The sequence below is a fragment of the Agelaius phoeniceus genome, chromosome 9 (assembly GCF_051311805.1).
Source record: "Agelaius phoeniceus isolate bAgePho1 chromosome 9, bAgePho1.hap1, whole genome shotgun sequence".
NCBI classification, from domain to species: domain Eukaryota; kingdom Metazoa; phylum Chordata; class Aves; order Passeriformes; family Icteridae; genus Agelaius; species Agelaius phoeniceus.
Genome location: NC_135273.1, coordinates 8,212,404 through 8,225,196, shown reverse-complemented (window position 1 = coordinate 8,225,196; position 12,793 = coordinate 8,212,404). Strand labels below are relative to the sequence as shown.

At 48.4% G+C, this 12,793-nt stretch overlaps 1 protein-coding gene across 6 annotated transcripts in view; it reads right to left on the bottom strand.

Moving 5' to 3' along the window:
• Positions 1–4,149: 4,149 nt before the first annotated feature.
• The window catches only part of AFAP1L2 (actin filament associated protein 1 like 2), a 67,007-nt gene continuing 58,363 nt past the window's right edge, over positions 4,150–12,793 (bottom strand). For 5 of the 6 annotated variants that reach the window (XM_077182851.1, XM_077182848.1, XM_077182849.1 and 2 more), the window contains 9 exons: positions 12,476–12,687; positions 10,678–10,823; positions 9,688–9,799; positions 8,816–9,052; positions 8,565–8,730; positions 7,994–8,161; positions 7,542–7,723; positions 6,799–6,927; positions 4,150–6,458 (listed from right to left, as the gene is read on the bottom strand). In XM_077182851.1, coding sequence (XP_077038966.1) covers positions 6,432–6,458; positions 6,799–6,927; positions 7,542–7,723; positions 7,994–8,161; positions 8,565–8,730; positions 8,816–9,052; positions 9,688–9,799; positions 10,678–10,823; positions 12,476–12,687 — 1,379 coding nt within the window. In that variant the 3' untranslated portion in view covers positions 4,150–6,431. The remainder of the gene's footprint in view (positions 6,459–6,798; positions 6,928–7,541; positions 7,724–7,993; positions 8,162–8,564; positions 8,731–8,815; positions 9,053–9,687; positions 9,800–10,677; positions 10,824–12,475; positions 12,688–12,793) is intronic. The other variant, XM_077182850.1, reaches the window with a different exon arrangement.

Sequence of the window (12,793 nt, the reverse complement as noted above, 5' to 3'; positions counted from 1 at the left end):
TCTTTCTGGTATTTTGCATTTACTCATCCAGATCTTAAGGTCGTGGTTGTTTTGGGGTTTTTTTTAACAGATTTTGAGATCTGTGAGTTAGTCTAAAAATATGCAGAAGTCTGAGCAATTCTGAGGCTCTTGCTGAAGGGGTATACCACAGATGATGCACTTGCAGCCAGGTGCTGGAGTGAATAGCTCATTACATGCAGGAAGACAGAGGAAGAGGAAGGAGAACTGAATACAAGTCTTTATTCTGTTTCTGTTTAGGTTGTTCATGCTGCTTTCTTCTCTGAATTTATTGGGCTGTGATGGCTCACGTCTCCAAAGACAGTTTGGCCCCATGCCTGCATCCTTTGGAGCATCAGCCTCACCTCATCACTAGATCAATTTGCCCACAAACCTGTGAAATTTACAGAACTGCTCCCCCAAAGCCCATGGTTCCCAGTGCTGGGTTGTTGTCTGCTGACTTTCCCATGGTGTCTGTCACCTCAGGAGAGCACAGCCAGGTCTGCAGAGAGCCAAGGCAGAGATATTAACTGTGACTGCCAGTGCTCATGAGAATAGAGTCCATTGTTCCCAACAGAAGAAAAATCCCTTCACCCAAGTGTCCTGGCCCCCTGTTTGAATAGTAACATTAGATGGACAAAGAGAGACACAAATTGCCCAGCAGGTTTGTTGTCAAAAGAAGAATGGTCTGAAAGCACTCTCAGGGATGAAAGCTGGCACTGAGACAGGAGGAGCACTGTCGTGCCTTGTGGGAGAAACCAGGCTGGGAGGAAGAGGAAATTCTGCTTTCTTTTCACTGTCGCTTTGGTAGATTGTCCGTGTCCTAAGGCACAGCAGAACAGAGGCTTAGTTGAAGGGCTGACATTTGGGATACAAAGGGAAATTAATCTATTAATGTTTCTTAGGCACGGCTGTAGCTCAGCACTGCCTCTGCTGTTGTCAGTATTCTCTTCATGTGGGGAGAATGGGCTTGGCCGGGCTCACACCAAAGCCCTGGTTCATGGTGTGGTGCACAGGTGCCTGTGGAGCTGGCTGGGTTCCAGACAAACTGCTCTCAAAAGCAGAGTACATCCAGTGTGTGTGAGGACTCTGAGGGACCCCTCTTCTCACCCTGCTGCCCTGCTGGCTTTGTGCTCCCTGCAGGTTTCTCTGCCATCATTTCCCTAACAGCATCATTAGCTCACTCCTCAGAGCCCTCTGTCCTCTGCAGGATCAGCCTGCCCTCAAACAGCCGTGTGCTCACATTGCCTGGGACACAGCTCTGCAGCTGGGACGTGCCCTCCTGGCCTTCTGCAAGTCCTTGTGCTGCTTGCAGGACAGTGTGTAGTGCTGCTGCTGAGCACTTCAGCTTGTGGCTAATGTGGTGTGGTGTAATCTGTTTGGGAGTCCTTTATTTTAATTATATTATTGTGGTGTATATATATATATATATATATATATATATATAAAATTTATATATATAATTTATATTGATATATAAGTATATAATAATATATTACTTAATATATATAATTAATAGAATATCATATATAATGTAGGTTATATATAATATAATAATTATATAAACAATTAATATAATTAATTCATCAAATATATTGATATATCGATATATTAATATATAATATAATTAATATACTTATATATAGTATTAATAATAGTATATACTAATATTTCATTATATATATAAAAATATATATAATTTAATTATTTAATTATACTTTATTAAGTACACCTGTGGGCTGCACAAGGAACAAGGCAGGCTTGCCTGGGTCCTGAGCTGGGGAAACCCTGCATTTTTATCATCCTGCTGGCATCACACAAAGATCTCTGTGTGATTCAGGAAGCACAGAGTGCAAAATCTCATGCTGGAGACAGCATTTTAATGTTGGACAGGATTTAACTATCTCTGTGCATTGGTTTGTCAAGTAGGGATGATGTGAAAGGTTGGAAACTCATGGAGTAGCTCAGGAAAGCTGGTTTCTAAACCAAATTTTTGGGCTCTGAGTACACCTGGATGAGGTCTTTGTGCCCCAAGAATGTCAGGGATCTACATGATACTTTCTTCCTGGCATTCCTCCTGAAAGCAGGTGATCCCTGAAGCCTTGGATAGATGCTCAGACATTCTCTGGCAGCAGCAGCACCCACCAGCTCTCCTTTTGTATGAGACAAAGCACTTTGCAAGGTAAGAGGGTCATGGGGCATTGGGAGGAGATGGGAAAAGCCAGCCTGATAATTAGGATATATGGGATGGTCTTGGAGAGATCTGCTGATCCCACAGGCAAGCAGGACACTGCTGAGCAGTTTCTGGAGCTGTTTTCTTTTTAAAAATGTGTCTTGAAGTTCCTAGCTAATCTCAGGGACTTCTCTTTTGTAAATTTTAATTAAAAAAGAATAAGTAGGTAAGTGACTTGGGTCTCTGACATGATCCCTTATTAAATTCACTCTCAGACTTGCCATGATTCAATCAGAAATATTTAATGAGCCTGTACCTGGTGGGAGCCCATTCCCTTAAGGTTGGGTCAATGTTTGAGGCTGGCACAGGCACTGGGGAGGTGGGGTCCCTGCAAAGCCAGCACTAATCCTGTCTGGCATCACAGGAGCTCAGAGGATGCTGTCTGTGCCAGCTTGTCATGAGTGTCTGGGCTGCTCTTGCTAATGGAGCTCTGAATTTCACACTGGAGGATTCCTGGGTGAGCTTTGCTGGTCCTGGGCCTGCTGACTCCAGGAGAGAGCCTGTTTCTCCTTTAAAAATGGGATTTAAGTAAGTGCCACGATTTTCACCCCCTGTAGCCTTACATTCCCTCAGCAAGCCAAACCATGGCTGTTTGTGGTGAGTAAATGTTGGATGGCAGCTGTCCTGTAAAGGCTGCAGCAGGGAACCTGGGGGTTGACCCCACTGTGCCTTTCTCCCTGCAAACCAAAAGCCAAGGCTAGCCTGCAAGAGCTCTGCTTGGTGCTCCCTGTAAAGCCAGCTGGCTTCTTCAGCTTCAAATCCCCCTGCAATCTCGCCCTGCAGTAGGAGTAAATTAATTTGATTCATACCTGAGACATCTTACACAAACATTCAGGCCAACCTCTCCATTGATATGAGGATTTTTTTTTTCCCCTTGAAAATCTGTCACTTCTGTCTTACTGGGAAATCCACATGGCCACTAGCAGCCTTGGTGTGCTAGTCAGGAACACCCAGGAGCTTTTGTGGGGTTCTGTGTAGCCAAAGCAAGAAATGTGGAGGTACTTCAATGAGAAACTTGCTAAGGAAAATGGTTTGTAGCAGGAAATTTCCCTCCAGAAGAATATGGAATTCTGCTGGGGACACTTCAGGCCCATGGTGGGCTGGCTGCAGTGTGCACAGGTGAGGATTGCACTGGAATGACCAACAAAGCAGCAGCTTTATCAGCTGGAGCTGATACAGGGGTGTTCCAAAGCAGCTGTAGGCAATGGGGCACTGATGCTGGGCAAGGACAAAAGCAGCTGCTGCTGCTGTCCATTCAGTGCACAAAACCAGCCCCCAAATCGAGCTGTTTGGGGATTCCTGGGCTCAGAGGCTGACAGGACACCAAGGAGCTCACTGGCATGTTTGTGTCAAGGAGTCAGCTCAGACCTGGCCCAGGAATTTGTGCTGTAGCTACACTGCCTGCCCAAGCTGTCTGTGGGAGTGGAGCCACCAAGAGATATTTCACAGATGTGCCTGCTTTGGTGTCTGTTCTGTAAAGGCCTCCACTGTTTCCTTTAATAACTCTTGTCTCTCCTTCCCAGCTAAAGCCCATCCCGGTTTTCCCTCAGACTGCAGCAGGCACTAAGCCTGCACACAGTTGCTATCTAGTGGCCAGAGGAAGGTAATGGAAGATTTTCCCTGCTGGTTCTGGGCAAGAGGACTGCTACAGAGAGACAGACATACAGGCAGGAATCTGTTACATGTCTTCATGTATATTGTTAGGATTACTGCTGTTTTTCAGTGGGTTAAATCTCTGAAAATTGTTTTTCTTGATGGTGCAATCAGTACTATTTAAGCTACAGTTCACTGCAGTTGAAGTGTACAGTTCACTGCATAGCTAAGGATTTGTAGTAACTAATGGTATTGGGGATTTGATGTACTTGAAATCTATTGGGAAGTAGAGCAGGGACAAGCCCCATTACTGAGAAAACCACTGGTACCATAATATACTCAACATTTTATTATAAAACCCTCTAAAGAGCCACTTTATAGGTCACAGTTACAACAAAGGAAATGCCTTGAGTTAGGAAAACAATGGGGACACAGAGACATTGTTTAACATTTCTTGTTTGGGGAAAATGTACTTGCCCATGTTTACCACTCCCTCACAAAGACATCCCAACAGGAGCACTGAGCTGACTGGGCTGTGAGGGGGAAAGCAGAGCTGCTCCTGCCCATGGCTGTCTCAGTGAAATGTCTGGACAACTCCTGGAGGATGGCACAGGGTGTACACTGAGGGAGGATGGCAGCAGGGTCTACACTGAGGGCACGGTGTACACGGATATTCAGGTACAGAGAGGGGCTCTTGCCAGCTCTTCATGGGCCAAAAAAAACCTTCATGGAGTCTGTGGCCTTTTGGTGCTCTGGAGAAGGAAATCCCCAGGATCCTGAACCAGAATCAGCCGTTTATTTGCATGATTTTTTCCTATGTGCAAAACCTTGCACAGGGCCAACCTGCCAGCTGAGGCTCCTGAGGCCTGGCATTGGCAACTCCTCCATCTGCACCACAGTGGAAACTAAAGAGTAAAAAAAAAAAAAATGGGAGCACAGTCACCTTTCCTGCTTCCAGGATAGCCTGACCAAGTGTTTTGTTGCACCCTGGCTCTGTGGTGGGGGCAAGTAAGCCCAGAACCTGTCAGGACATTCTCACTCACCCCAATGACAGCACCAGCTCTGAGTATCACAGCCCTGGGCTCCCGCTGGCTGTTTGGCCTTTGTGTGAAGACAGGACAGCCCTTTAGAGGTGCTCTCAAGCCTTCAAATATTTTCCAGGGTGAGGAAGGTACAGCATTTTTCCTGTCTGCCTTTACCTTGGCTTTGGTGTAGCCACAGGGCCCCATGGATGATCTGCCCTGGGAACTGGTGCTGCTTTAACTTTGTAGGGTTAAAACAGCTCCAGCCCCATCCATCAACCCAGTTCCTGAGCCTGGGCTCTGAAGGGCCATCAGAGGAGACAGGAAGAGGAGTCTGCAGGCCATCACACGTGCCAGCAGGTTACAGGGAGGGGAGGAGTGCATAGATTTCTGCCAACCCACTGCCACCCTTCAAATTTCAATGTCTCTAAGTTTAGCTGTCCCAAATCTCCAACCTCTTTCATTAGAAAGCTTGGCTAGGGTAGAGAGGGGTGGGCTTTGTGGGCCATACTGCCAGGGCCCAAAGGCTGTAATAATGATCAGGAAATGAGGGTGACAGCACCAAGAGGTCCAGCAGAGCCCTGGCAGTGCAGCCTTACAGCAGTGGGGAGGGACACAGGGACAGTGGGATGGCTTCAGCTGCAGCTCTCTGCGGATCAGACACCACCACAGCTGGGGCAGCAGCATGGGCACTGCTTTACCTCCCCTCTCTTGGGAAAGGGGATCCCTGAAGGATGCACTGGGATCCAGCTTTCCCATGAAATAGCTGAGCAAGCCCTCAAATTTTTTTTTCTTTTCTTTTTTTTTTTCTTTTTTTTTTTTTTTTCTTTTTTTAAGAACAAACTCCTCAGGTGAAGTAAGATCTTCAAGAAAGCTAACTGAATCTGCCTGGCAGATCTTCTTTGCTCAGAGCTCTTGGTGCTGCCAGTCTGTAACACAGCTTACAGCATGAGAAGGTGAGCAGCTCAATATTCTAGCAAACCTGCAGCTGGTAGGAGATGCTGGAATGCACCAGGACACTGATTAAAAAATGCCCTGGACATGCTGCTGTGTGCTTCTCATTCATGTTTGAAGAATTGCTCACACTTGGGGATAGCCCTTGACTGAAGGCTGGATGAAATGCAGCTGAGTGATGACTGGCAGCAAGACAGGTTGACAACTTTATCAGGACAGGTACAAACTCACCAGGCTGAGGAACAGCAGAGGTTCCTTCTGAATCCACTACAGTCACTAATATAGAAACCTTAATTGATAAACCTTCAGAGTAGAAATACACAAAACACCCCCTATGTACAGTAACGTTCTTGTTTACATCAGCTGGGTTAGGACTTTGATGGAAGGATTGCCACTGGCTGTTATTGTTTTAGCTACATGGTTGGGATTTGTCTGGAAAGAGCAGGTTCACGTGGGATAACTCTGATCAGCAGCCGTGACTCCAGCGCTGCGTCGGAGCCGTGGGCGCCGCGTGGAGGAGGCACTTGGTGTGTGGTGGTGCTGAACACCCAACCTCCACTGACAGATGGTTGAATCCCCTGGGCCAAGCGTGGGCAATTTGAGTCTTTAGTCCATGTCTGAACGACGTGCTTCTAACTAGCTCCCTTTTTCTCCCATTCCTGCCAAGGAATAAAGGCAAATTAGTCAAAATGCAAAGCAGGCAACATAACGTGCATGGGATCAACTGTCTGGTCCCCAAGTGGTTTTGGCTGCAGGGTGGGTCAGGGATATTTTAAGTTACAAACAATGCATGTATTTATTCATTTAAATTGTAGGCAAGGCAAACACAGGTGGAAAGACTGGAGGAAAATCAGACTGATGTGTCTGAATTGTGTTGGTCAGGGGTGTTTCCCAGACATGGGACCCCCCCACAAACTCATCCCACCACAGCCAGTTTGCTCCACTGCCAGAAGGGAAAGGCAGAGGCTGTCCCAGATGGATTTTCCAGCTGTACCTCACCTTAGCTTTCTGTAGGACTGTTCCCTTCCCCGTGACCATAACAGATAAGGGCCGGTTTTTTAAAGCCGTGGCTGAGTTGACTGGTGAGTTCTCTGTGCTGTTTGCTGGACTGGCACTTTTTGCCTGAACCTACAATGAAAATCAGAGCAATGATCATGACTACAGACTACTGGGAGAGATTGCTGCCTTTTCCCACCATCTCCTAGTCACAGCATCATCCCATTTGCACTGAGGCCCATTTTTTCAGTGACATGCCAATTTCAAAAAAACACCAGGGGAGTTTGTGATGTGTTTGGGTTTTTAGGACTCCAGAATTAGAAATACAGAGCAAGGTGCAGGTGCTGGAGATCTCCATTTCATGCAAAACAAGTTCCCAAGAAGGAAATTAGATGCCCAAATCTCCTGCAAAAACCATCCCTTAGCTCAGCCAAGTGCAGAAGGAGCTGAGTCCAGACCTGCATGGCTCTGGAGGGTGTTGCTCAAGGCCCCACAGGAAAATACAACCACTCTCCTGAGCCCCATCCACCTTTCACTTCCCCATTACTGCTGTTACCTCATTAGATTATTATTACATAATGTATATTATATATAATAGTCAATACAGACATATTAGCTATACATTCATGCAAGATTGCATATTACACTGATGCTATTATTAATTATTACATTTTTAAGCAGGCTGAGACCGTGTGACTGCCTAGCTGCCAGAAAGCTGCTGTGCATCCCAGGGGTGCCCCACATACCCGTGGGGCTGTGTTTTCCAGGTGTGTGGTGTCCACTGCTGTGCCCAGTGTCACCGGGCCAGACTCTGCCTTCTTCAGGTTCTCCTTCACCTCCACCAGGCTCAGCTCCAGGTCCACCCTCTGGCTTTCCTTCCTTTTGCATTCTTCATCTATCTCCTTCAGCCTCTGCTCCAGGCTCTTGTCTGTAGGAAGAGGAATCTTGGTGCCTGCTGGGAACCTGGGCAGCTCCTGAGGGGAGCAGGGATCAGGGCATGTCCTGTACATTTTCCTTGGGTTTTATCCCAAGAGGGATGTGGCTCTTGCTCTAGTGCAGTCTGGGTTATGTGGTTTGGCTCAAAGCACCAGGTTCTCCCCATCTCTTCTGGTCCCAGGAGGGCCAGGTTCATTGCCCCCTCCTTCTCCAGAGCCCCAGCTTGTCTCAATTCCACACATCCCACCTTGCCCTGCCCTACCTGTGCTGCCACCAAGCATTTCCTTCAGCTCCCGCCTCTCCTTGCGCAGCTGGGTGAGCTGAGCTCGGATCTCATCCTTCTCCTTCTCCAGCCTCTCCTTCTCCTCCGTGAACCGCCTCACCTCTGCCTCTGTCCTGTTCTTGCCCAGCTTGGTTTCCACTGCTCCTGCTGGAAACAGCCCGCCAACAACAACCTCAGTCAGGGGGAAAAAAGCAGGAGGGAGAAAACCCTTTCAGGTGCTTGGAAAGAAGACAAGGGAAGGTCTGAGAAGTCACCAACCACAGCACACAGACTGCTGGAGAGCAGAGGCAAGTCAAATCACAGGGCACCACCTCTCTTTAAGCACCCTCGGGCCCCCTGAGCAGCACACCCACTGGCAGTGGCATCCTGGGCCCCCTGAGCAGCACACCCACCTGGCAGTGGCATCTGGGGCCCCCTGAGCAGCACACCCACCTGGCAGTGGCATCTGGGGCCCCCTGAGCAGCACACCCACTGGCAGTGGCATCTGGGGCCCCCTGAGCAGCACACCCACTGGCAGTGGCATCTGGGGCCCCCTGAGCAGCACACCCACCTGGCAGTGGCATCTTGGGCCGGTGTGCAGGCACCAGCTGGGGACTGCCTGCTGGAACTGGGCCCGCTGGCACCTCAGGGGCCACACTGCTCTGCTGCTGGCTCTGCATTTTGACAGCAGGCACCCGTGGCACAGCCTCCTCGGCCTCTGGCTTCTCTGGGTGTTTCTGGAAAGAAGTGAAGTGGGATGATGAGGTGTAGGGAAGTGGCTCAGTCATTAAGCCTGGTCTGGTATCAGAGTTTGGACAGTACCTGCTCCGAGGTCTCTGCTGCCTTAGCACAGGGCTCAGCTTCCTTAGCCATGGGGGCTGTCTCAGCTGTGCTCTCTGGGGCAGCCTTGGCAGCCCTTTCTAGGGATGGTGACCCGAGGGGGGAAGACTGGCATGACATCTTGCCAGCACAGTGCAGTAAGGACTTCACTGGGGTCAGATCCAGATACACTCTGTCTTGATCCCCCTCCAGTTTGCTCTCACTCTTGGGTGCTTCTTCCTGCAAAAGAGACTATCTGCTGCAACTAGAAGTACAAGAAACATCTCGCTGCAGAGCAGCACTATCTCAGGCAATCTGGAGTATTTTCCAAAAATCTTAGAGGAACTAAAATGCCAGTCTCTGAGTCATTCCACAGAGGCCTTTTTGAAGTACTGAAGGAAAGGCCCCTCCTGTTTTCCTTCAATAGGTCTCTCTGATAGCAGCAACAGCCCATGCAAGGATATCACACTGTTGTACATCCAGCAACCCATGCCACATTCTTTGCCTTTCCTGAGGTGACAGTCCCATTCCCAGCATGACCCATTGTTCTTATCCTTTCACACAGGACTTGTTCTTACAGACATAAAAAGGAATTTTGAAAGGCTAGGATCCAAAAAGCACACTATCACCAAATAATCCATGCTGTTTGCTGATGAAAACCGTGGAATTTTATCCCAGCTGCTTGAGGATCCCTACAGCCCCTTTCTGGAAACCTCTCTCCCATTCCTTAGCAACTCCTCTCCACACTTGTTTCTGCTCCATTGCAAAGGCCAGGCTCTCCCCAGGGGCTGGGAATCCCCCCCTTGCACTGCTGGAGACTCCCCATGGGCAGATGTTTGCTGTGGTGCCCCCAGAGCTCCCTGCAGCTCTCTTACCACAGGCAGGTCTGGCAGATCCACGTCGTCGTAGAGCTCCTCCTGCTGCACCCTGCCCTTGGGCAGGTTGTCAATGTAGGCATTGGGCTCAGAGTATTTCCTCTGCATTAGCCTGTGAACAGGACATCCCATCAGGGGACTGGATTTGCTGCATGGCTGTGCAGTGCTGCATTTTGAGACACCTGAGAACACCAGTGCTGAGGTGTGGGCGAGGCCAGGCAGCCAGATGCAGGAGAGGAGAAGGCAGAGCCATACAGAGCAGTGGGGTCACTGCTGCTGCTGCCTGGTAAGCAGCACCCACCAGAATGGGGCTGTACTTCCCCTGGGCTCTCTCCTTTCTCAGCCACAGCAGCCCTGTCACAGACACATTTTGTGAAAAAGCCTTTCCTTAGGATTTTTTCTACTGAGAAGCTGAGAGGCTTCAGGAACAAAATGTAACCAATGGTTATCTGCTGCTGTGGAATGCAACAGGTGCATCTGGGATTGGGCTCATGTGGTTGTTTCTAATTAATGGCCAATCACAGTCCAGCTGGCTCGGACTGCCTGGGTCAGTCACAAGCCTTTGTTACTCATTCTTTTTCTATTCTTAGCTAGCCTTCTGATGAAATCCTTTCTTCTATTTTTTAGTATAGTTTTAATATAATATATATCATAAAATAATAAATCAAGCCTTCTGAAACATGGAGTCAGATCCTCATCTCTTCCCTCATCGTAAGACCCCAGTGAACACTGTCACACAGCACAGTCACCCTGGCCCAGTGATGGACTGGGTGGCTGAGAGCCCAACCTGCTTTTGCAGCAGCCACTCAGGGAGGTGCCCCATGGCAAGCTGCAGCTCAGGAAGTGCTCTCCTGTCCCAAAAGAAAGTGGCTGAGCTGCAGCTGTGAATTCACCACCTATTTCCATGGCAGCCACCCTCCCACAAGTGGAGAGCCCCCTGCTCTGGCTTGCTTTCCCTCTACCAGCCCCAACCCATTACCAGTGACATACAAGAAGGAATTCTTGGCAGCGCTCACAATGCAGGAAACCCTGTCAGCATCCACGTAATCATAGGTGAATTCCTCTGGGTCTGTTTTCGAGCCTGACTCCGACAAGAGGAGGCCCAGCCAGTGGCCCATCTCCTCTGAGGACTTTGCCTGCAGGGTGATCAGACAGACAGGACAGGCTGCAGCAGTGGTTTCTCTGCACTCACAGGGCTGATGCTGGCTTAGATTGGGTAGGGAAGCATGCTGGCAATCCCCTGGGTATTTATAATAAAACTTAAAAGTAGGCTCTTAAAGGCTGCCTTAAAAGTACAGCTCTATGCATGGACTGATTCAAAATTTTGGCAGCTACATAAATGCAGCTCTTTGCTCTGCTCCTTCCTAAAATTTCTAGTCAGTCTGCATTTTCCTTTCAGTGGTGATCAACTCAGCTGTCTACAAGAGTAAGAGAAGTCTCTGGGGCTGGAGATGCTGGCAGGGAGCAGCTTTGGGTGAGGAAAGCCTGCGGGTTTTATTTTGCACCAGCAGAGTGCAGCAATGGGATTGCCAAAACAGAGGCAAGGAGACCCGAGCCTGCAAGGTCTCAGAGCACAAACCCCTTCCACGGTTCTTTGCAGAGGAGAAGGGAAGAGTTTAGAACATCAGAGTCCATTGCTTTAACATGGTCAGGACCCAATTCCCAGCTGCAGTGAGCAGTCTGAAATTTTGCAACATGAAGAGTTAAATTCTGTGCCATGAAGTCAGCTCTAGCAAACAGCCACATGCACCTCCCAGTGCAGGGGACTGCACATAAAGAGAGATGTTGGCTGATGCAGCCACTTTTTGCACTGATTTGAGGAGTCAGAGCAGTAACCACAAAGTAAAATTCAGGGCAAGTGAATATATATATACACTTTCCAAACTGGAAAGTATATTTTGAGCTTTCAGTCTGTTTTATTTAGCAGAGACTTCAGTCCCTGGGAAGCCTGCCAGCCAGCCAGTCCGTAGATTGAGTCTGACATTGAGTCTGACATCCCAACAAAATACAGATTCTTCCATTCACAAAATGTAAATTTTCCCAGCACCTCTTCTTCACATCTGTAATTGGGCAAAATTTTTTAGATACAGACAGACCCTGAATCTGAAACTAAACAAAAACATCTTCCAATTTCATGGTATGCCCTCAAAGTCAGTTGTTTAGCTATAAATATTCCACCCACTGGAAAAATACAGGAAATTGCTCACATTGTCCACCTCCTACTATAACCATGCTGTCGTCAGAGAGAAGTAAGATTAGAGATAAACAGTCCTGGATGCAGACAAAGGAAAGTAACAGATGGAGATGAATTCACTTGCACTTTCAGGGCAGATCTGTGACAGGTTTACTTGGGATGTGTGCCCCATGGCTTTGGGGCTCTGCTGTCAAAACATGAAATTTTCTGTTCCTCTTAACCACAGCCTTAAATCCCTAAAGTGGCACTGTTCTCATCTAACATTAACCATCTGCAATGCACTCCACAGAACTTAATTATCCAAGGTTATCCTGCAGTGGGGGAGAGATGGGAATCTCCAGAGAACCCCAAGTCACCCCTAAGGTGAGTGCCTAAGATGAAGGCTGAGAGGTGCCAGCATCACACACAGCCTGGATTACCAGTGAGGTGGCACACAATTCTGGGTGACCACAGGCAGATCAACCTCAGTCCTGCTCTTCAGGTTCTGTTTTGTTGGACTGATGTTTCTCTGGAGGAACTCATTGGAATTTAGACCTCCTAAGGTACCCAAGCTGGTGATTTTGAGCAGAGCTTTCTCAGAGATAGACACCCTACCTCCAAAACAACCCGTTCCTCCCCGTTGTGCAGGATGCGGAAGGAGTAAAGATGGTCAGGGCTCGGCTCTGGGATGATCTCACAGCCTGCCAAACTCAGGGGCTGCTGAGCCAGCTTGCTTCTGTTCCTGTCCTGGTAGAAATGGAGGTGCCCATCTTTTATCTGACACCACCGTGACTTCCACTGGCTGTTCACCAGCACATTCAGGTAACCTGCAAGCAATCACAGCTCATTACACATATTTTCCATTTAATCCAGATTAATTTGTCGGACAGCCTGGGGATGTCTAAGGGGTAAGTTATGAGATCACCACACAAC